The sequence below is a fragment of the Coregonus lavaretus genome (assembly GCF_964263955.1).
Source record: "Coregonus lavaretus genome assembly, contig: HAP1_SCAFFOLD_554, whole genome shotgun sequence".
In the NCBI taxonomy this organism is placed as follows: domain Eukaryota; kingdom Metazoa; phylum Chordata; class Actinopteri; order Salmoniformes; family Salmonidae; genus Coregonus; species Coregonus lavaretus.
Genome location: NW_028165634.1, coordinates 21,578 through 46,110, shown reverse-complemented (window position 1 = coordinate 46,110; position 24,533 = coordinate 21,578). Strand labels below are relative to the sequence as shown.

The following is a 24,533-nucleotide window of genomic DNA, read 5'->3' as shown; positions in this document are numbered from 1 at the left end:
TATAGACATTATGGTTATTTAAATGGGGTTGAACATTCATCCCATCAGATTGTGTAAAGGATTTTATGAGTTCAGAAAAATACTGACTTGGAAGCATCTCTCTGACCTCACCCTGCTGAAACACCCCCACATAGCTACAGTTATATGCTTGTCAGGTTTTTACCCACTTTTACAGCCAATGTATGGACTGGTATCCATATGAATCAGTGGAATATACAGACTAGTTAGCCATCTCCCAATAGATGGACCCCACGCAGAACTTTCAGCAATGCAGCATCTTCAGTAAGTGAGTATTCCAGACACTCTCTTCTTATGAACCAGTTGCTATTAAATGAAGGTTTTTGGACAGAAAACCTGCGGCTACGGTAGGATTCTAGGCTAATCTGGGCTGGCACCTCTGTTCCAAGAAAGTCAGGAACAGTCGGAGGTGGAGGGGGCTGTGGAGCCATTATCCTGGCGGTGCTTGTGGAAGGGTGGGTAGGCTCTGCACACGGAGCTAACTGGAGCTCGGCAGCATCATCACTGTTGGGCTTGCCGGCGGCCTCGCTGGTTTGATGATGCTGCTGCTGCTCATCACTCTCCTTTGGCTTTGTTTGGCTACTTTTTGTACCGTTGTCTGAAGAAGCCTATTGTGGTGAAAAGTCAGGAGTACATTTTTAAAATGTACTTTTAATCTTTTTAGAAACTTTTAAATGAGCCACATTGATGCTAACTGGGTACTCAGGTAAAACTAGACAAATACACCTTTTTATTTTGGTATTTTGGGGACCAAATAAATGTATACCAACAGTGGACAATTCCCAGCAAAAGCATGGAGCTCCAACTCTCTAGTGGAGAATAGAGGGAGTATTCCCCTTGGAGAATCCAGAGTGGCTCACTGAAGAAAAACATATTGGAGAATAACAACAATCTCAATCTGAAGCTCTAAAGAAAAAAGGGGAATTCCTCTGAAAATCAGGAACACCATTCTTCCTCCTGCCCCACCTATTGTCCCTGTATGAATATTAGTTGGCATCTAATTGAAGAACATGCTGCTTTATAGATCCCAGCCTGACAAACAATTGATTGGGCCTTACTTTGAGCACTTTGCACTGTGCCTCCATTGAGTCTCCATGTGTCAAGCAGTACAGAGAAACGCCCTCTAGATGACAGCAGGGGCCTGCTCTTGGATCTACCCTGTCTAACCACCAGTTTAGTGACCTTGTTCCATCAATATGTCCATACTACTTCACAACCGATTTGAGGTGTTGACCAGCAATGTCCCATTGGGCTCAACCAAGTCGAGAGTGAGGTTCTAGAAAGAGGACTGACTTTCATACCAACTCCTAAACAGGTGGACTGCAGGGAGCTCCGGAGGGATCTACACTTCTAGCATTGAAGATTGAAGTTATTAGATCATTTTGATTATGAAACAGATTTTCCTCATATACTATTTACAAACCCCTCACATTGGGAACCTCAGTTGGATTCAGTGCCAGAAACTATACAGATTCAGAAATACACAATGGAAAGAGGAATAAATTGTCTTCCCGGAGGGTGGATATTGAAATTCAGTCTGTTTGCTTTGTAAATAAATATATATTTAGTCCCTACTTAGTTGTGTATTCAGCGGATTTCATTTAGAGAAAGCATTTCTCATTCTTTCATAATTCATTTTCACTCACGGACCTGCAGCCACTAGTTAGCTTGTCAGTTGACATTTTAAGTTATCTCCGTTCTGCCGCGGAGCAGCACCACAGAGTTCTATTGAGCAGTGGTCAGTTTTTAATCATGCCTGTGATGACATTCCATTCACTATAAACAGGCTACATTCTCAGAGTAAATTGTCTGTAACTTTTAAACCATATATGTTAGAGGCATGTGGTTTGGGCTTCTGTTTTGATGACAGAATTGTCTTTTGAATGGACATATTTGTATAAACCTTGAATTAATTAAAAACTTTAAAGGGTGAATACCCAATAGTTCTCATTCACGATTGACAGTGATGGCCTATTTTGAAATTAGGCATGCTTAACTTAGTGTTTAAGGATATTAAAAATCAAAAAATGTCTTTAGACAATATGTGGGCATATGCAGATGTTGCAATTGGAGGATGCATTTTATGCATATTCTATAACAGGGCTCTCCAATCCTGTTCCTGGAGAGCAACCATCCTGTAGGTTTTCATTCCAACTCAAAACTAGCGCACCTGATTAAAATAATGAGTTGGTTTCTAAGATTATTCAGGTTAGTTACAATTGGGGTTGGAGTGAAACCCTACAGGTGTAGCGCTGTAGAAACAGGGTTGGAGAGCCCTGTAATGTTAGGCTGGCTATTCAATAGGCTATATCTGTCTGTACAGACTTTGATATGACAAAATTATGACTTTGTTGACATTTATTTTGGCGCTCCCTCACTTAAATAAATAGCACTGCACCACTGGATAAAGGACCATAAATGATTCTGTATCTCAAGCGGACTCTGTCTATTGAATGTCTGACGGCGACCTAACTTTATAACATTATAAGAGTTTGTATGTAGCCCAGAAGTACCAGAGTCTGCCCATCTTTCCTTCAAATCAACACATTTATCCGGCTTCTAATGTTGCCTAGAAATTTGCACCACAGTTTCAACATCCATTTTGTAAGTGCGTAGGCTACAAACTTACTTTTATTTTCATATGAGGAAACTGGTGCGGCCACCTGTTTTCTTGCAGATGAAGTAGCCTCTCATAGGGAACTCATTCAACCAGCCTAAACAACAGTAAATAAAATATGTCAAATGGTCAAATAAGAATGGTCTAAAGAGAACGGACAAACGATAATCATGTCTTCCTGATATAGCCATGTACATTAAAGACAGGTAAATTGCTACAAATGTAGGATCTTAATTTGAGCCAGTTTGCTACAGCTGGAAAATAATCCTGAAGCGACGGGAAATATGAATTATTATGTGGATTATAATTAATGGAATTCTGTTGTGGAAAAGTGTACATTTACAGATATTGTCTTTATCTAAACCACGCAGTTTAAATTAGTTGCAATTAGCAACCGGGTGATTAAATTAAGATCCTACATCTGTAGAGAGATTATGTCTTTATCTAAACCAAGGCAGTTTGAGTTATTAGCAATGACGTTGCAACTGTCAGCTGCTGTAAACCTATGTGATTGGATGTTATAGACCCCCATCTGAACAGTTTCTTTCCCCATGCTGTAGCCCTCACCAACTGGCCATCTGGCCCATAGAGACTAAAGGACTATACACTCACTCTATGCTGCACACCACATCAAGCCATCTCTGAACTGTACACTACCATCTGGTCCATAGAGACTAAAGGACTATACACTCTATGCTGCACACCACATCAAGCCATCTCTGAACTGTACACCACCATCTGGTCCATAGAGACTAAAGGACTATACACTCTATGCTGCACACCACATCAAGCCATCTCTGAACTGTACACTACCATCTGGTCCATAGAGACTAAAGGACTATACACTCTATGCTGCACACCACATCAAGCCATCTCTGAACTGTACACTACCATCTGGTCCATAGAGACTAAAGGACTATACACTCTACGCTGCTCACAACATCAACAGGGTTGTAGTGGAGGGTAAACTCTCTCACACACCTTTTTCTTTGCAAAATAGCGTTTACTCAACTTTGTATTTTGTTCAGTCTCGTTTCCCACTTTTTATGCGTACCCAGCATTAAGCCTAAATCCCATCGCGGAAACCAGGCCCAGGTTGGTCAGCATGATAAAGAATCATATCTCAAGCCTGCTCTGTCTATTGAATGTCTGACGACGACTTCACTTTAGAATAGTTATGTGTAGCCTAGACTTACCAGAGTCTGCCCGTCTTTCCTTCAAATCAACACATTTATCCTACGTCTAATGTTGCCGAGAAATGTGCGCCACAGTTTCAACAGCCATATTGTAACTGCGTAGGCTACACACTTACTTTTAATTTCATATGAGGAAAACACAGAACTTCTGACGTTACCCCAGCTATAGCCTACATACACAAAACGTTTTAGTTCTCCTGCAACAGGATGATTAAATTAAGAGCTTGTCTTTATCTAAACCAAGGCAGTTTGCATTATTAGCAATGACGTTGCAACTGTTAGCTGCTGTAAACCTATGTGATTGGATGTTATAGACCCCCATCTGAACAGTTTCTTTCCCCATGCTGTAGCCCTCACCAACTGGCCATCTGGCCCATAGAGACTAAAGGACTATACACTCTATGCTGCACACCACATCAAGCCATCTCTGAACTGTACACTACCATCTGGTCCATAGAGACTAAAGGACTATACACTCTATGCTGCACACCACATCAAGCCATCTCTGAACTGTACACTACCATCTGGCCCATAGAGACTAAAGGACTATACACTCTATGCTGCTCACCACATCAAGCCATCTCTGAACTGTACACTACCATCTGGTCCATAGAGACTAAAGGACTATACACTCTATGCTGCTCACCACATCAAGCCATCTCTGAACTGTACACTACCATCTGGTCCATAGAGACTAAAGGACTATACACTCTATGCTGCTCACCACATCAAGCCATCTCTGAACTGTACACTACCATCTGGTCCATAGAGACTAAAGGACTATACACTCTATGGGAAAGTATTGGGAAGGTAGAAAGATAACAGCGAATATGAGACATGGGGGAAGGTATTGGGAAGGTAGAAAGATAACATTGAATTTCCCCCAAGTATCGCAAACAGGAAGTAAAATTAGTCACAAGGTTGTGCTAACTAAAGTAGTGTTGCAAAAGCCTTTCCACCCCACTCTTCCCCATCAGTCTCAAGAACAGGACCTGTGGTTTAATGTAGATACATGTAGATACAACAGAAACAAGATGTGATACTATCTACTTCTCTTTTACCAGAACAGAGACATTTCCCAGAGGAGGCTGGTGGGAAGAGTTATTGGAGGACGGGTTCATTTGTATGGCTGAAATTGAATAAATAAATGAAGTGTTTGATGCCGTTCCATTAATTCCATTCAAGTCTTTACATTGAGCCTGTCCTCCTATAGCGTGCAGGTGTCTGCAGGTGTCCATGTTGCTGTGGAGGCTCTATTGATTCCATTCCAGTCTTTACATTGAGCCTGTCCTCCTATAGCTCCTCCACCAGCCTCCTCTGGTTCTGTGACAGTATGCAGGTGTCCATGTTGCTGTGGAGGCTCTATTGATTCCATTCCAGTCTTTTTTTTTATTTTATTTTTTTTTATTCTTTTTTTTTTCCGTGGGGATGCATCAGCTTAATATTGCAGATAGATTGTATCTTCTATCAATGTAATTGTCTGCATCACTTCCAATCCCCCATGTTTTATTTTATTTTTTATATATATATTCCCCTTTATTACTTTTCAACCACACCATCCTTTCCCTACTTGGAGTAAATTAGTGAACAACAACGCCCAGGCCTCCACTTCCGGTCTATACTTACTATCTACACCTTATGGACAGAGTTGATTTTACAATAATTCTATATCTATATATATATAAAAATATATATATTTATTAATTTTTTTGCTCCTGAACTTCTTCTACTCTCAACCTCTCCGATCATTTTCATGATGTCCATCCGGTTTGCTTCTAAATGCCATATCTTTCTAACTGTGCTCTTTCCCAAAAGCTCCCAACATACAACCTATATACTTATTATGGACACAGTATGCTTACATTATTAGCTATCTTTGTTATTATTTGTTGTTATTTGTTATTAGTCCCATCCTTCAACTCTATTCAATACCTCCCATCTATCTCTTAACACCATCCATATAGGATTTCTATTTGCCATATATATTTCATCCGTACTGTGATGTTTTACAAAAGTTCTGAACCTTTCTATTCTCATTGCTTCTACAGATTGTGAATTAAAAATAAACATTTTTGCTTAAAGTATTATTATATTATTGATTGATTGACTATGACTTTTCAGATCACCCAGTAATGCTATCTGCAAGGTTAGTTCCAGGTAAATATTGCAATCCTTTAGCCATTCCTGGACCTGTGTCCAAAAACAAGCTACAAATGGACAGAACCAAAACAAATGATCTAATGATTCTATCTCTTCACAGCAAAATCTGCAGAGCTGGGAAGATTGTATCCCCCATATAAATAACATTCTATTGGTAGCAAGAATTTTATATAATAATTTAAATTGAAAGATTCTAATTTTTGGATCCGGTGTCGTTTTGCGTGTCAGTTCATAAACACTATGCCATGGGATCGGTACGTCAAAGATCTCTTCCCAACTATTTTGCAATCTATATGGGACTGCTGTCAATCCTTTGGTCCTTAAGTGAAACTGATATACTTTTTTATTTATCACAGTTTTCCTTAACCAATTATGTTCTTTAATGCAAGGCCGACAGACAAGTTCCTTACTTTCTCCCCCTTCAACTTTCCTCTTCCACTTTTGCGGTAAGGCTGCAATTATTTGGTTGTAATTTTGGGTAGAGCAGACATTTCCATATGTTTTTGTTAGCTGCATGTGCGACATAACTCCACCAGTCCTACCGATGATATCATTTACGAAGATTATACCTTTTTTAAACATTCTGTCAAAAAATAAAGGTTTTTTGTCAATTAGTATATTTGAATTTAACCACAATATTTGTTGCATTATTTGTTCTGTCGTTTCTGGAGGATTAAATTGAAATTGCAACCAACTTTCTATGGCTTGTTTTAGAAATAGTGACATTTGGGAGATTATTTCCTTTTCAAATAACTGAAAGTGATAGGTTGTAATCTGAATAAAGGGAAAAAGGCCTTTCTTGAACAGTGGGTGAGACAATCTTACTAATTTGCTTGAGAACCAGTTCGGATTTAAGTATAACTTTTGGATGACTGAAGATTTTAGTGATAGGTCTAATGCTTTAATATTTAATAATTTCTGTCCTCCGAATTCATATTCATTATATAAATATGCTCTTTTAATTTTGTCTGGCTTGCCGTTCCAAATAAAATTGAATATTTTTTTCTCATATAATTTAAAAAACTGTTTGCTAGGCGTAGGCAAGACCATAAGCAAATAGGTAAACTGGGATAATACTAAAGAGTTAATCAGGGTGATTTTTCCACAAATTGACAGGTATTTTCCTTTCCATGGTAGTAAGATCTTATCTATTTTTGCTAACTTTCTATTAAAATTTATTGAAGTGAGATCTTTTATTTCCTTTGGGATATGTATTCCGAGTATATCCACATCACCATCAGACCATTTTATTGGTAAACTACATGGTAATGTAAAATTTTTATTTTTTAGTGATCCAATACGTAATATAGTACATTTGTCATAATTTGGTTTTAATCCAGAGAGGTTAGAAAATGTATCTAGATCCTCTATGAGGCTGTGGAGGGATTCTAGTTGTGGATCTAAAAGAAAACATGAATCATCAGCGTACAATGACACCTTTGTTTTTAAGCCCTGTATTTCTAATCCTCTGATATTATTATTGGATCTGATTTTAATAGCTAACATCTCGATGGCCACAATAAATAGATATGCCGATAGTGGACAACCTTGTTTCACTCCTCTTGACAGTTTGAAACTTTCTGAAAAATAGCCATTATTTACTATTTTACACCTAGGGTTACTATACATGATTTTGACCCATTTTATAAGAGATTCTCCAAAATTGAAATGCTCCAGGCATATATATATAAATTCCAGTCGAACTTTATCAAATGCCTTTTCGAAGTCTGCTATGAATAGCAGGCCTGGTTTCCCATATTTTCCATAGTGTTCTATTGTTTCCAATACTTGCCTTATATTATCTCCAATGTATCTTCCATGTAAAAAACCTGTCTGATTAGAATGAATAATATCCGACAATACCTTTTTAATTCTATGCGCTATACATTTTGCTAGGATTTCTGCATCACAACACTGAAGTGTAAGGGGCCTCCAATTTTGTAAATGGACTGGATCTTTATATTTTCCACTTGTATCCTGTTTCAGTAATAATGAGATCAGACCTTCTTCTTGAGTGTCAGATAATCTACCATTTACATAGGAGTGGTTAAAACATGCTAATAACGGTCCTCTTAGTATATCAAAAAATGTTTGGTATACCTCGATTGGTATGCCATCCAACCCTGGAGTTTTCCCGGACTTAAAGTCTTTAATTGCATCCAGAAGTTCCTCCTCTGTAATTTCACCTTCACATGAGTCTTTCTGTGTGGCTGTTAATTTGACATTATCAATAGGAAAAAAATCTCTACAATTAGCTTCAGTTAGAGGAGATGGAGGCGACTGAAAAGAAAACATATGCTTAAAATACTTTGTTTCTTCCTTCAAAATATCATTAGGTGAATTATGGGTGACTCCGTCAATTGTAACCAGTTTCATTAAGTTCTTTTTGGTAGCATTCCTATGTTGAAGATTAAAAAAGAATTTTGTGCATTTGTGCATATTCCATCCAGTTTGCTTTATTTTTATAATATATTACACTTGATCTTTCTTGAATAAGTTTTTCCATTTCTTTTTGTTTTTCCTCTAATTTATTCTGAGCCTCTATGTTACAGTTTTTATTGCCATCTATCTGTTCTGTTAGACTTTCTATTTCCTTTCTTAGTATAAACTCTTTTGACCTAAATTGCTTTTGTTTTCGAGATGAGTACTGAATTGCATGGCCTCTAAAGGCACATTTAAAGGTGTCCCATACAATATGGGGATTCGCTGTACCTATGTTATGTTGGAAAAAGTCAGTTATAAATTCCTTTGTTCTAATTATAAATAAATTATCATCTAATAGGCTTTGATTACATTTCCAATATCCTCGCCCACGTGGAAATTCAGTCAGAGTAATGTATATGCCTATTATATGATGGTCCGACCGCATTCTGTCCCCTATCAACACTTTTTTTTTACTTTTGGTGCCAACGAGAATGAGATAAGAAAGAAGTCAAGACGACTAGCTTGATTCAGTCTCCGCCATGTATATCTCACTAGATCAGCATATTTAAGCCTCCATATATCTACTAGTTCTAATGTATCCATGACATCCACAATTCCATTCCAGTCTTTACATTGAGCCTGTCCTCCTATAGCGTGCAGGTGTCTGCAGGTGTCCATGTTGCTGTGGAGGCTCTATTGATTCCATTCCAGTCTTTACATTGAGCCTGTCCTCCTATATCCTCCTCCACCAGCCTCCTCTGGTTATGTGACAGTATGCAGGTGTCCATGTTGCTGTGGTGGTAAACTATATTTATAAACTATATTTAAAAAACTACCTTTAAAGGTCCAATGTAGCAGTAAAAATGAAATATAATAATTAGTGTTTTTCTACGTTTCGTATAAAAAACTATAAAGTTAAAAAGTTCTACTCGATGACTTATTCAAAAGTTTAAACATTTTAAAACCAGTGACTTTCCAAAACTAATAGATTCTCAGTGTTGGGTGCAAGAAAATACCGTCCATTGGGCTAGAAACTCATTGCAAGTTTTGAAAATCACAGTTTTTTACTTTTATGACACAGAGAACATTTTAAAAAGATTTTTCTTCTTATTGTTTTAACTACAGATCATAGAAATGTGCTGTTTTCACACATATAGACACTGTTTTGGTGCTGGAGAGGATGAATATGAGGTTGAAAAGTGGCAGAATTGCCTTTTAACACTAGAATCAGACCCCAAATAAACCTGTCCTGCTCCCTGACTTTTCCTAAATGTTTGTATTTTACTGCTCATTTGCCAGAAGTTTTAAATCACAAACAGAAAATATTTAGAGCCTTTTTACCCGTTTTTTAACCTATTCCCAATTTAATCCGCTGTAGGACGTTGGTTCCCAGCCAGGCACTAATGACTCTCTCTTTCCTCACTGAATAAATGGCAAATGGATGAATGGGCAAAATTGTGAACGTTACTTCATAAATGAATTTAAATTAGGCCCAACTGAATGATAAGGAGGGTGAAGAGGTTGAATTCATTTAGAAAGACAATAGTGTAATGATGAGTTTGTGTTATGCCTGTTTATCAGCAGCAAATCATTTGACCGCATCTTGCAGGTTGATACCGTTCTGTTTTACATTTTACTTTGTAAAAAGAAACTGTTACAGGACTGTTTTATTTACTGTAAGTCTATTACTAATCAAATGTATTGTGGGAAACGAAAACATGCTATGTGTTGCAGTCAACACAATCTCACACTCAATCCGTGCAAATATGCACAAAAAGTATTTCAGCAGATTTTGTGCGTATTTGTGCATTTTTGTGTGGCTTAATTCTTGTGAAAATACACATTTTGGTACGACTTAATTCATAGGAAAATACATTTTTGGGGGGCGAATTAAGCCACACAAAAACGCACAAAATCTGCTAAAATACTTTTTGTACATATTTGCTCTAATTGAGTGTGAGATTGTGTTGCAAAACATAGGCCTTTAGAATAATGCAAAACATATCATTGACTCTACCTAAACTAATTTCACACATAATAAGAGTTAGCCTATAGACCAGATGAAATTGACAATAGTCTGTAATTGACAGATGCAGGGAAAGGAGCATCTCTTTATCAAATCCTCCTTCAGAGTCACATGCAGGTAAAACATTGTGATTTCTATATAGTGCTGTATCTGAAAGAGCATATTCTGCAGTTTCTATGACACTTACCTTTATCAAATAACTCTCAACATTCAAGAGGTGAACCTCTATTTCCAAATGTCACTTTTTTCACCAACATCCCTGCTGTTCATTCATTTAGCACATGACCACTCTAGTGCCAGCATTGCTCTGGTTACTAAGCAACAACGAGTAACATAATATTCTGTCGTCAATGGATGAATGGCCAATAGAAACCAGATAGAAACTGATAATGATGCATGTGACTTCTGTTTTGGTTAGCCGCCGATGTCGAAACCAACTTGCTCAGTGTCTTTCCATATCTGGGGAAAGATGAAACCAGACCAGCCGAGTGAGCGACTGTCTGAGACTGTGGTTTTGAGACACGTGGAGCCCAAAAAACAGACACAATGTCAAGACAGCAGGTCCTGCTCTCCCTCTTCCCCAAGCACCACAGCTCCCACTGGGGAAAAATGCACAATGTCAAGACAGCAGGTCCTGTTCTCCCTCTTCCCCAAGCACCACAGCTCCCACTGGGGAAAAATACACAATGTCAAGACAGCAGGTCCTGTTCTCCCTCTTCCCCAAGAACCACAGCTCCCACTGGGGAAAAATACACAATGTCAAGACAGCAGGTCCTGCTCTCCCTCTTCCCCAAGCACCACAGCTCCCACTGGGGAAAAATACACAATGTCAAGACAGCAGGTCCTGCTCTCCCTCTTCCCCAAGCACCACAGCTCCCACTGGGGAAAAAGACACAATGTCAAGACAGCAGGTCCTGCTCTCCCTCTTCCCCAAGCACAACAGCTCCCACTGGGGAAAAAGGAGACACAATGTCAAGTAAGTAAGAGCGGACGGAAAAAGTCCCATAAAAACTGTGTGCAGGGCAACTGATTTGATTGTGGGGCTTGCTCACACAAAGCCCCGAAGCTGTGTGCTGACTGTGGACCTGAAGCATAAAGAGAAGACTTGATTGGTTCATGTGTAAAGGCTCGGTACAGTGTCTGATACAATCAACACATTATTGTTTGTATATCTTGTCATTAATATATTAACACAAATATTTATTTATGGTATTAATCCTTTATAATTGTTCATGCACTGGTGCGTTTGTTTAGAAATACAGCAAATAATTTCACCTGAACACCTGGCTGGTTATATTATTATTATTATTATTATTATATTTTTCATTCTACTTTGTCAAAATAAACTGTAAATGGACTTTATTAAGTACTATAACTCTATTACTAATTGAATCTACAAATAAAGTTGATCAGATGGATTATACTGTAATGTTTTTATTGTAAGGGAAACAGAAATAGGATATAGGCCGATTTTTATTTTACTTTGTAGAATAAACTTTTTTTTAAGTTACAAAAAATATATATTTCCACTAATATTTCTTCATGCAATTAATCCTTTACAATAGTTTATGCACTATTTATCAAGCGTTTATTTATCAACCATGTTTGCACACCTTGCTCTAGTGCAGGGATGGGCAACTCCAGTCCTCGGGGCCTGATTGGTGTCACACTTTTGCCCCAGCCCCAGCTAACACACCTGACTCCAATAATTAACTAATCATAATCTTCAATTTAGAATGTGATTAGTTTAATCAGCTGTGTTTGCTAGGGATGGGGGGAAAGTGTGACACCCCGAGGATTGGAGTACCCATCCCTACTAGCTGAAAGGCCAGACGGTTCTAGTGTTAATGACTGGTAGATGGGTGTTGCTCATGCATTCACTCATGCTGACCGGCTCCAGTACTTTGTTCTTGACTAAAGCCTCCAAGTCAGCCTTGACTTATGGTCTGATAGCATAATGTACAGGTCCTGCTTTCAGAAACGTTGGTTTGCTGTCTGGCTTAATGCTAATCTTCCCTGTAATGTTGTTCATACTACCCAACTGTCCATTAAAGACTTCTCCATGTTTCTTTAAGATGGCAGGTAGGTCTGTGTCTCCATGTGTCATTGTATGCACTGATGGCCAGTCCAGTGTGATTTTCTCCAACTATGAACATCCCAGTAGTGATGCATAGTCTCCTTTCACAACATAGAGTGGCAGCTTTTCAGTTTGTCTGTTTACCTGAACTGTGACATCAGTGATGTCTCTCACAGCGACAGATTCACCTGTGTAAGTCTTTAACACGAGGTGCGCTGGTTGAAGTGGAAGGTGTTTCAGTGTCTTTTTTTCAGACAATAGATACAGCTGCCCCTGTGTCAATCTCCATACCCACCGGCTGTCCCTCTAGCAAGGGGGAGACATAGTAGCCGTGCGGCCCGCAAGGAAAAAGTCAGGATTTTCAGTGTGACTTCCTCGTCTGATGAGTCACTCACCTCAGTGTTCTCTTAATCAACAGTGTGAACATGTCTATTTGTCTTTCGTTGGAATGTCTGTTTCCTGTTCTCTGTTCTCTTTTTGTTTCTGGAGACTTGTCCGATGTTGCCCTTTTTACCACAGGCTGGACAATCCATGTCCTTACACCAGCATGTAGAAAATTGATGTCCCACCTTGCCACAGTGGAAGCATGTGACTTGATTTCCAGGTCTCTGATTTTCAGTTGAAACTGTGATCAACTTTTTATTTATTTGAAAGGAACACAGACAAGAACAAATAGCAGCAGGAATGGTTATACAGCTGGAGACACAATACTGTTAAAATATATATCAGAATATTATGGAAACCAGTTATTGCAGGTAAATACAATTATAATAAATCACATATACGATCACCCAACCCATCCTGAGTTGCATCAACCCACCCTCCAACCCCTCCTGGGACCACCCCAACCCACCCTCCAACCCCTCCTGGGACCACCCCAACCCACCCTCCAACCCCTCCTGGGACCACCCCAACCCACCCTCCAACCCCTCCTGGGACCACCCCAACCCACCCTCCAACCCCTCCTGGGACCACCCCAACACACCCTCCAACCCCTCCTGGGACCACCCCAACCCACCCTCCAACCCCTCCTGGGACCACCCCAACCCACCCTCCAACCCCTCCTGGGACCACCCCAACCCACCCTCCAACCCCTCCTGGGACCACCCCAACCCACCCTCCAACCCCTCCTGGGACCACCCCAACCCACCCTCCAACCCCTCCTGGGACCACCCCAACACACCCAACCTGATCTCCATGAAATTAAATACTACATCAAGGTACACATTTGCACAAAAATGATAATTAACGATCAATCTATTGGGTAAAATCCACTACAGGAGTTATTTTATGGTTTCAGCTGCAATTGTTGTTTGGCCCCATGGATCCTAGCAGTGGATAGTTCTAAATAAATGATATCTATGAAAGTGCTGATCCAATGAGGTGTGGTGGTTGCCATCTTAGCTCCAACATCTTTTTAGCTGCTGTCCAACCTGACAACATTATACGTCTTTGCTGTAATGACAGTGGTGAATTATCATTCAGTAATAATAGTTTGGGGGAACAAGGTACGAGGATACGTCTTTCCAAAACATGTCCCCTGGTCACTCCCAGTACATATGATTAAAGGAGCCCAAGGCACCTTGATTACATAGATCACACAGAGGAGCGGTTGTGATTTCTATTAAATGATGTTTTCAAGGTGGAAGGTATACCCTGTGTATGAGATTAAAATGTATCAGCTGGTGATTAGGATTGTTAGATGAACCCACTAAGTTCCTGATGAACTCAACTGGTGAGCCTCTTTAGCAGCTAGTTCCATGGACACACTGATTTCAATGTCCTTTGCCAAGGTCAGATGACTTTCAGTCAACAGTCTCTTTTGTGTAGCTTCACTCCGTAGCCCACATACTAGTCTGTCTCTAATGATGTCATTTAGAACAGCATTAAACTCAGTGTTCTGGTAGTTTCTTTAATGCAGCAGCAAACATTGTTACTGATTCTCCCTCTTCCTGATGTCTCCTGTGGAACCTGAACCTTTCAGCATTAACTAGTGGTTCTGGTGAAAAATGTCCTTAAAGTATTTCCACAATATCCCCATACGTCTTATTACCTGTTCTGTCTGGCTGTAGCTGGCTGCCTAGTAAATTAAATGTCTTTGGCCCCATTACACTAAAACATGTAAGCACAATGTTGTCCTCATCCATGTCATTTACAAGAACAAAATATTCAAACTGTTCTGTATATGAGCTCCACTGTTCAATACTTTTATCAAACTGTCCAATGTTTCCATCAATTCCAATAATAATTGTCACTCACTTCAATATTGTCCTCAACCAAAGCAATATTTTCCTCAGTCATGTGATCTTCATTCACTTCACTCACTGACGTTTCCTCCTAAATTCGCTCATTTTGCAGGAAACAGGAATCAGTTCAACCATTTATCTGGAACGTGATCATCTCAACACATACAAACCCCCATGATGCTCTGCAGCACAACCCCAATATACAACAAATACATACATAAGTAAATGGACACTAAACAAAACTCATAGAGGAATTTAAATGTTCAGTTGTAGAAAGTAGGGCCATGGGATAGGGTCAGAAAGGTCAGTATGTTTGATAACTGGTTCCAGAGGTGACATAACAAGCATAAGGTCCATTATAACACAGTGAAGTAGAGGTGGGAGCTAAAAGCAGACATGGACAGTGAAACGGTGTGAGGAGGTCAGGGGTGAAACACTAGATCAGGACAGGTAGAAATGGCAGGGCTGGAAATAGACACAGAGACACATTCTGATCATGGCTCAGACCTGACCTGAGACACCCAAACAGAAGATGCCATAGCAAAGTCCTGTCCAGTAGGCTATATGGGATTTCCTTTCATCAAAATACAACACATGGAAATGTGTCCAGAGTGTGTGTATGTCCACTGTGTGTGTCCACTGTGTGTGTCCACTGTGTGTGTGTCCAGTGGGTGTGTGTGTCGTGTGTGTGTGTGTGTGTGTGTATGTGTGTGTGTGTGTGTGTTTGTGTGTGTTCAATGTGTGTGTGTCCAGTATGTGTGTGTGTTCAGTGTGTGTGTGTGTTCAGTGTGTGAGTGTGTGTGTTGGTGTGTGTGTCCTGTGTGTGTGTGTCCAGTGTCTGTGTGTGTCCAGTGTATGTATGTGTGTCCAGTGTGTGTGTGTGTGTGTGTGTGTCCAGTGTGTGTTTGTCCAGTGTGTGTGTATGTGTGTGTGTGTCCTGTGTGTGTGTGTGTTCAGTGTCTGTGTGTCCAGTATGTGTGTGTGTTCACTGTCAGTGTGTGTGTGTGTGTCTGTCCAGTGTGTGTGTGTGTTTCCAGTGTGTGTGTGTCCAGTGTGTGTTTGTGTTCAGTGTCAGTGTGTGTGTGTGTGTCTGTCCAGTGTGTGTGTGTGTGTGTGAGTCCTGTGTGTGTTTGTCCAGTGTGTGTGTGTGTCCAGTGTGTGTGTGTTCAGTGTGTGTGTGTCAAATGTGTATGGATGTGTGTGTCCAGTGTGTGTGTGTGTGTGTGAATCCAGTGTGTGTGTATGTGTGTGTGTGTCCAGTGTGTGTGTGTGGATGTGTGTCCAGTGTGTGTGTGTGTGTCCAGTGTGTGTGTGTCCAGTGTATGTGTGTGTGTGTCCAGTGTGAGTGTGTGTGTGTTCAGTGTGTGTGTGTGTGTGTGTGTCCAGTGTGTGTGTGTGTTCAGTGTGTGTGTGTATCCAGCGTGTATGTTTAGTGTGTGTGTGTCCAGTGTGTGTGTGTGTGTGTGTGTGTGTTCAGCATGTGTGTGTTCAGTGTCTGTGTGTGATCAGTGTGTGTGTGTCCATTGTGTATGTGTATCCAGTGTGTGTGTCCAGTGTGTGTGTGTGTGTGTGTGTGTGTCCAGTGTGTGTGTGTCCAGTGTGTGTGTGTGTGTGTGTGTCCAGTGTGTGTGTCAGGTGTGTGTGTCCAGTGTGTATGTGTGTGTGTGTCCAGTGTGTGTGTGTGTGTGTCCAGTGTGTGTGTGTGTCCAGTGTGTGTGTCCTGTGTGTGTGTTTGTCAGGTGTGTGTGTCCTGTGTGTATGTGTGTGTGTGTCCAGTGTGAGTGTGTGTGTGTGTGTGTGTCCAGTGTGTGTGTGTCCAGCGTATGTGTGTGAATCCAGTGTGTGCGTCCACTGTGTGTGTGTGTGTTTGTGTGTGTCCAGTCTGTGTGTGTCCAGTGTGTGTGTGTGTGAGTGTGTGTGTAGGTGTGTATGTTTGTGTGTCCAGTGTCTGTGTGTGTGTCCAGTGTGTGTGAGTGTGTGTGTCCAGTGTGTGTGTGTGTGTGTCCAGTGTGTGTGAGTGTGTGTGTGTGTGTGTCCTGTGCGTGTGTGTGTCAGGTGTGTGTGTGTCCAGTGTGTGTGTGTGTGTGTGTGTGTGTGTATGTCCTGTGTGTGTGTGTGTGTTTGTGTGTGTCCAGTGTGTGTGTGTCCAGTGTGTATGTGTGTGGGTCCAGTGTGAGTGTGTGTGTGTGTGTGTGTCCAGCGTATGTGTGTGTGTCCAGTGTGTGTGTCTAGTGTGTGTGTGTGTGTTTGTGTGTGTCCAGTGTGTGTGTGTGTGTGTGTGTGTGTGTGTGTGTGTGTGTGTGTGTCCAGTGTGTATGTGTGTCCTGTGTGTGTGTGTGTCCAGTGTGTGTGAGTGTGTGTGTGTGTGTGTCCAGTGTGTGTGTGTGTCCTGTGTGTGTGTGTCAGGTGTGTGTGTGTGTGTGTGTGTCCAGTGTGTGTGTGTGTGTCCTGTGTATGTTTCCTGTGTGTGTGTGTGTGTGTCCAGTTTGTGTGAGTGTGTGTGTGTCCAGTGTGTGTGTGTGTGTGTCCAGTGTGTTGGTGTGTGTCCAGTGTGTGTGTGTGTGTGTTTGTCCAGTGTGTGTGTGTGTGTGTCCAGTGTGTGTGTGTCCTCTGTGTGTGTGTGTGTGTGTGTGTCCAGTGTGTGTGTGTCCAGTGTGTGTGTGTTCAGTGTGTGTGTGTGTGTCCAGAGTGTGTGTGTGTCCAGTGTCCAGTGTGTGGGTGTGTTTGTCAAGTGTGTTTGTTCAGTGTGTGTGTGTGTCCAGTGTGTGTGTGTGTCAGTGTGTGTGTGTGTGTGTGTGTTTCTAGTGTGTGTATGTGTGTACAGTGTCCAGTGTGTGGGTGTGTTTGTCCAGTGTGTTTGATCAATGTATGTTTGTCCTGTGTGTGTGTGTGTGTGTGTGTGTGTGTGTGTTTGTGTGTGTGTGTGTGTTCAGTATGTTTGTTCAGTGTGTGTTTGTGTGTGTGTGTGTGTGTGTGTGTGTGTTTGTGTGTGTGTGTGTGTGTGTGTGTGTACAGTGTATGTGTATCAAGTGTGTTTGTGTGTCCAGTCTGTGTCAGTGTGTGTGTCCAGTGTGTGTGTGTGTTCAGTATGTGTGTGTGTGTGTCCAGTGTGTGTGTGTGAGTGTCCAGTGTGTGTGTGTCCCCAGTGTGTCAGTGTGTGTGTGTGTGTGTCCAGTGTATGTGTGTGTGTGTGTGTGTCCAGTGTATGTGTGTGTGTGTGTGTGTGTGTGTCTAGTGTGTGTGTGTGTGTGTACAGTGTCCAGTGTGTATTTAACATAGGGACACTGAGTCCAAAACCCCAAACCCTGGATAGAGGGGCTCAGTGAATGTGGAGTGGAATGTGTTCAGGTGGGTCAGTGTGTCAGAGGAGACTCTGTAGAAGGACAGAGTGCCGGCTGGCCAGTCCAGATACACTCCTACTCTGTGGGAGCTGGAGGAGCGGACGTCTATGGGAGTGGACTTATTATTGTGCCTGGCAGAGTAACTGTTGTCATAGCAGACCAGACTCCAGGACTTGTCATTGGCTCCAATCACACAGTCACCACCCCATCCTCTCCTGCTGATTCCTTTATATGTCACTCCTATATCAGCCCCTCTCCCACTCCACTCTACCTCCCAGTAACAGCGCCCAGTCAGACCCTCTCTACACAGCACCTGTCTCCATAACTCAAATCTCTCTGGGTGATCAGGATACGGCTGCTCCTCTCTCTTACATGTCACCTTTCTGTTCTCCTCAGACAGAGAGAGGCGTCTGTGTACTGTGTTTAGGTCCAGTGTGAGATCACAGACATCTGATGGATGAAACCAGACACAATATTAGAAATCATCATCATTCACATTAGAATGTTAACTCACTTTTCACTAATTCATTTAATGTAGATGTTTCTAGGTATCAAAAGGAGAAGTTAAGGTAACTTGAGACTTATTCAATGATCATATGTTATACTGTATGGTAATATAAAACACACTTATTCCCATTAATTACACACACTGGACAAACACACAGATCCTGAACAAACACACACACACACACACACACACACACACACACACACACACACACACACACACACACACACACACACACACAACACATCCTGAACACACACACACACACTGAACACACACACACAAACACACACATCCTGAACACACACACACACACACATTGTCAAAGCAACTCTTTTTAAACTTTGGTGTCCCTGATTTGTGCTTCTGTAGAACTACAGCTGATATTTAATATGACCAAGTAAGTAATGATGGTGGTCTTTGACTTTGACTTCACTTGAATGAAGACTTATTCTTAGTCATATTCTTCACAGCAGTCGTTCACTCACATTTTCTAAGTCCAGGTTTCATTGTGTTCTCTCCACCATGTTCCACACTGTAGTGGTAAGCAGAAGAACAGACAGTCATTGAGGGATACACCTGAACTCACACACTCACACACACAGTCAGCATATAACTTTGTATAAGCGGTGGTAAGAATGTTTGTCTGTTTGTTCGTGTATGTGTCCAGTGTGTGTGTCCAGTGTGTGTGTGTGTGTGTCTGTGTGTGTGTGTGTGTGTGTCCTGTTTGTGTGTGTGTGTGTCCAGTTTGTGTGTGTCCAGTGTGTGTGTGTGTGTGTGTGTCCAGTGTGTGTGTGTGGGTCCACGTGTATCAGTACACTGGACACACACAAACACTGGACAAACACACACACTGGACACACACAAACTGGACACACACAAACTGGACACACACACACACACACAGACACACACACACACTGGACACACACACTGGACACACACACACACACATTGGACACACACTGGACACACACACACACTATACACACACTCACACTGGACACACACACACACACACACACACACACACACACACACACACACACACACACACACACACACACACACACTGGACACACATACACACACAGTTTTTATATAACTTAGTCCAAGTGGTGGTCAGAATGTTTGTCTTAACTAGCCTGATAACTCCAACATGTCTGATATGAACATTGACATAAACCCTCTACATACTTGAGTTTCTCCAGTCTGCAGTGTGGATCCTCCAGTCCAGCAGAGAGCAGTCTGACTCCTGAGTCTCCTGGGTGATTGTAGCTCAGGTCCAGCTCTCTCAGGTGTGAGGGGTTTGACTTCAGAGCTGAGACCAGAGAAGAACAGCCTTCCTCTGTGACTAGACAGCCTGACAGCCTGCAAAGAGTCAAATCATATTAAAACCACACTGCTATTCTTTGGTGGTGAAAATAGTGGCAGTATATTTTTTCTACATATTCAGATACATCAGTGTCCTGAAACCTGCCATATCTATTCATAAATTAATGAATGTTTCATTATTAGAAATTATCATAATATTGCTTGTAGAGAGAAACATGTATATTACAAATATTTGAGTAGACTGACCAGAGCAGTTTAAAAAGCAGTATCAGTCCAAAGACAGACAGTGAGGTATCAGATTTAGATTGTATTGAGTATACAGTCCACACCATATCTAGTTTGACAGTGAAGCTAACATTTTAAATGTGGCTCTGTACTCCAGCATTTTGGATTTCAGATCAAATGTTTCATATGAGGTGACAGTATATAATGTCACCTTTTATTTGAGGGTATTTTCATACATATCTGTTTAACCATTTAGAAATGAAAGCACTTTATGTATATAGTCCCACCATTTGAAGAAGTCATAAGTATTATGTCCAATTCACTTATAGTGTATTAAAGTAGTCAAACGTTTAGTATTTGGTTGTAAACTCATTGGTTGCATTTGCAGTTTGTTTTGCCCGATAGTAACTGAATGGTGGATGATGACTGGAGTAATTTTCTGTCTAAGTGAGTAGATAACATGTTTCTAAACACTACTAAATGAATCCTGATTATGCCATGATTAAGAAAAATCATGAATGAATCATGAATAATAATGAGTGAGAAAGTTACAGAGGCTACAACAAAACATGCTAACCTCTCACCATTACCAATAACAGAGGAGGTATGATACTTGTTCCTCTGTAACTTTCTCATTCATCATCATTCACGATTCATTCATGATTATTCATAATCATGGTAGCATCCACATGAATGTAGAAGTGTTCAGAAACATCTTCTATTCTTACTGACAATACAAGTGAAGTGACTCCAAAATGACAGGACATTATTCACCATTCAGTTTCTATTGGGAAAAACATCATCCAAAACACAACCAAGACAAACTGCAAATGCATTCAACAAGATTGTAGAATCACAAGCTTGATGTAATTACTGCAGGCAGAGTATATTGGACCAAACACTAAACTTTGGACTAAATTAATTTGTCCAAATAATGAAATACTTTTTCAAATGGGAGAACTAGATGCATTAAGTGCTTTCATTTCTAAACGGTAAAATATATATGAATATCCTCAAATAAAAGGTGACATTCTGTACTGTTGCCTAATGTGAAACATTATATCTCAAATCCAAAATGCTGGAGCATAGCACCAAATGTAAAACTGTAAGCTTCACTGTCCAAACACATATGATGTGGACTATGTGTGCCTGGTAAACACATGTGGATCTGGTGAACAGTTATCACTTGTTGACCAACTACAGGAATACTGACCTCAGAGTCTCCAGTTTACAGTGGGGATTCCCCAGTCCAGCAGAGAGCAGCTTCACTCCTGAATCCTTCAGGTCATTGTTACTCAGATCCAGCTCTCTAAGGTGTGAGGGGTTTGACTTCAGAGCTGAGACCAGAGAAGCACAGCCTTCCTCTGTGACTCCACAGCCTGACAGCCTGCAAAGAGATCATCATGATTTCACAAACACACTGTTAATTTAACACCAGTAGTGTAGAAAGACAATGGCAGATGCATTTGGTTTATTCTCTCAAACAACATATAGATTAATCTCCCGTCTCCTAGAATTGTATGGTCATATTGTTATACTAATGTGAACATCAATGCACTGATTCAGTAAGTTTTTCAATTTAATATTATATATTATATACATATTCTAATACATGTTTTTCTCTAAATTGAATATTTCTTCCTGATGATTAGTACTTAAATGTCATGTTATGTACTCACAGAGCAGCTCTGGAGGCTTTGACCACTGGCAGCAGCCTCAAAAGACCTTCCTCTGATCTGGAGTATTTCTTCAGGTCAAACACATCCAGCTCTTTTTCTGAAGTCAGCAACACAAAGACCAGAGCTGACCACTGTGCAGGTGACAGTTCTTCTTCTGAGAGACTTCCTGAGCTCAGGTAGCTTTGGATCTCCTCCACTAGAGAATGGTCATTCAGTTCATTCAGACAGTGGAACAGATTGATGCACCTCTCTGGAGAGGGATTCTTCCTGATCTTCTCCTTGATGTACTTGACTGTTTCTTCATGGCTCTGTGAGCTGCTTCTTGTCTTTGTCAGGAGACCTCGTAAGTGCTTCTGATTGGACTCCAGTGAGAGGCCCAGAAGGAAGCGGAGGAACAGGTCCAGGTTTCCTGTCTCACTTTGTAAGGCTTTATCCACAGCACTCTTGTAGACAGTAACTTTACGCTTCTTTCTGATCCTCACAGAAAAGTTGCTGGACGTTGATTGAGGTTCGGCCATTAGATTCTCATTGTTGTTGATGAATGAGAGGAACACATATACAGCAGCCAGAAACTCCTGAATGCTCAGATGCACGAAGCAGTAGACCATGTCCTGGTACAGCACACATTCCTCTTTAAAGAGCTGAGTGCACAATCCTGAGTACACTGAGGCTTCATTGACATCAATGCCAGCCTTTTTCAGGTCTTCTTCATAGAAAATCAGATTGCCATTCACAAGCTGTTGAAAAGCCAGTTTTCCCAGTGACAGAATGCTCTCTTTATTCCAGTGTGGACCTGTCTCTTCTTTCCCAAGATACTTTTCATTCTTCTGTTTGGTATGAAACTCCACAAGGTGTGTGTACATCTCAGTCAGAGTCTTGGGCATCTCTTCTCTCTGGTCTGTACTCAACATGTGTTCAAGGACTGTTGCAGAAATCCAACAGAAGACTGGAATGTGGCACATGATGTGGAGGCTCCTTGATGTCTTTATGTGTGAGATGATTCTGCTGGCCAGGTCCTGATCACTGAATCTCTTCCTGAAGTACTCCTCCTTCTGTGGGTCATTGAACCCTCGTACCTCTGTCACCTGGTCAACACACCCTGAAGGGATCTTATTGGCTGCTGCAGGTCGGGTAGTTATCCAGAGGAGAGCAGAGGGAAGCAGATTTCCCTTGATGAGATTTGTCAGCAGAACATCCACTGATGTTGACTCTGTGACGTCACAACATATCTTGTTCTTCTGGAAGTCTAGGGGCAGTCGGCACTCATCCAGACCATCAAAGATGAACAGAACTTTGTACTTGTCATAGTTGGAGATTCTTGATTCTTTGGTTTCCATTGAGAAGTGATTGAGAAGTTCAATCAAAGTGTGTTTTTCCTTTTTCATCAAATTCAGCTCCCGGAAAGGGAATGAAAATACAAATTGGACATCCTGATTTGCTTTTCCTTCAGCCCAGTCCAGAATTAACTTCTGCACAGAGACTGTTTTTCCAATGCCAGCAACTCCCTTTGTCAGCATAGTTCTGATAAGTTTGTCTTGTCCAGTTAAGGGTTTGAAGATGTCGTTACATTTGATTGCAGTCTCTGGTCTTGCTTGTTTCCTGGTTGTTGTCTCAATCTGTCTCAGCTCATGTTCATTATTGACCTCTCCTGTTCCACCCTCTGTGATGTAGAGCTCTGTGTAGATCTTATTGAGAAGTGTTGGGTTTCCTTGTTCAGCGATCCCCTCAAATACACATTGAAACTTCTTCTTTAGATTAGATTTGAGTTCACGTTGAAGAATCACAGCACGCTCATCTGAATCTAGAAATAACACAGAGGATATTAATATTACGTCTGATTTAATGCCTACAGTTTTGTAAAACTGTGTTATAAAGTTTAAATTATAATAATTTATTCTCTTAACTGTCTGTATAAATCAGTAAATGTTTTCATAATGCATTACACACTGGTGTGACTGATTATATAATTATTGGTATTCTCTCTCTCTTTCTCTCTCTCATTGATGGTATTATTAATGTTGTCTCTCCTCTGTCTCTCCTCTTCTCTGTCTAAATGAATTCAACTCACCCATCACAGCTACTTGATGAGGTCACTAAGTGTTGTGTTAAGGCTGCTACAATATCATTGAGTTACACAGCTACTTTAGCTGTACTTTAGCTACAGCTTTTAAATGTTCTAAAACAGCATTCAACATGAGGCAGACAGCTCTTACTTTTCTCCAGTGTGTCAGCAAGCTCCTTCTGGTTCATTTTCCTCAGGACGTGCAGTGTGATCTTCAGAGCCCCCTCTCTGGCACTGCTCTCCTGCTTCTCATCTTCAGCATCCACCACTTCCTTATCCTGCTTCTGACTCTCAAAGCCTTCTGGGAGTTCTGGACTAAGAATCCTCTTGAACATCTTCAGCTCGTTCTTCACAAATGTCATAATATTCTCTTCAAGCAACTGAAATAAATCAAGTAAATCAGTTAAGCAAGAGACTAAATGCTTTCTCATTAACACATTAATGAATGATTGACAGATCAACTTTACTTGAGGTAAACAAAAACAAATGTACATAACAGGACCACATACACTGAATATGGAGGCCAGGTCTGTTTGATGACCCTGGGAAGACTGACCACTGAGAATCTCTGACTCTGATCTCTCCTGTTGGTTTCTGTGGACAAAACATCAGATTAGAT

General features: G+C 41.0%; 1 protein-coding gene across 1 annotated transcript; it reads right to left on the bottom strand.

Moving 5' to 3' along the window:
* Positions 1–17,673: 17,673 nt before the first annotated feature.
* LOC311115654 (NLR family CARD domain-containing protein 3-like) lies at positions 17,674–24,505 on the bottom strand. Its single transcript, XM_084190814.1, has 6 exons — positions 24,424–24,505; positions 24,066–24,294; positions 21,853–23,653; positions 19,811–19,984; positions 19,102–19,148; positions 17,674–18,555 (listed from the first exon to the last, which is right to left on the bottom strand). Exons 2-6 carry the CDS (start codon positions 24,274–24,276, stop codon positions 18,035–18,037), a joined length of 2,754 nt encoding a protein of 917 aa, XP_084046940.1. The 5' UTR covers positions 24,277–24,294; positions 24,424–24,505; the 3' UTR covers positions 17,674–18,034.
* Positions 24,506–24,533: the final 28 nt, after the last annotated feature.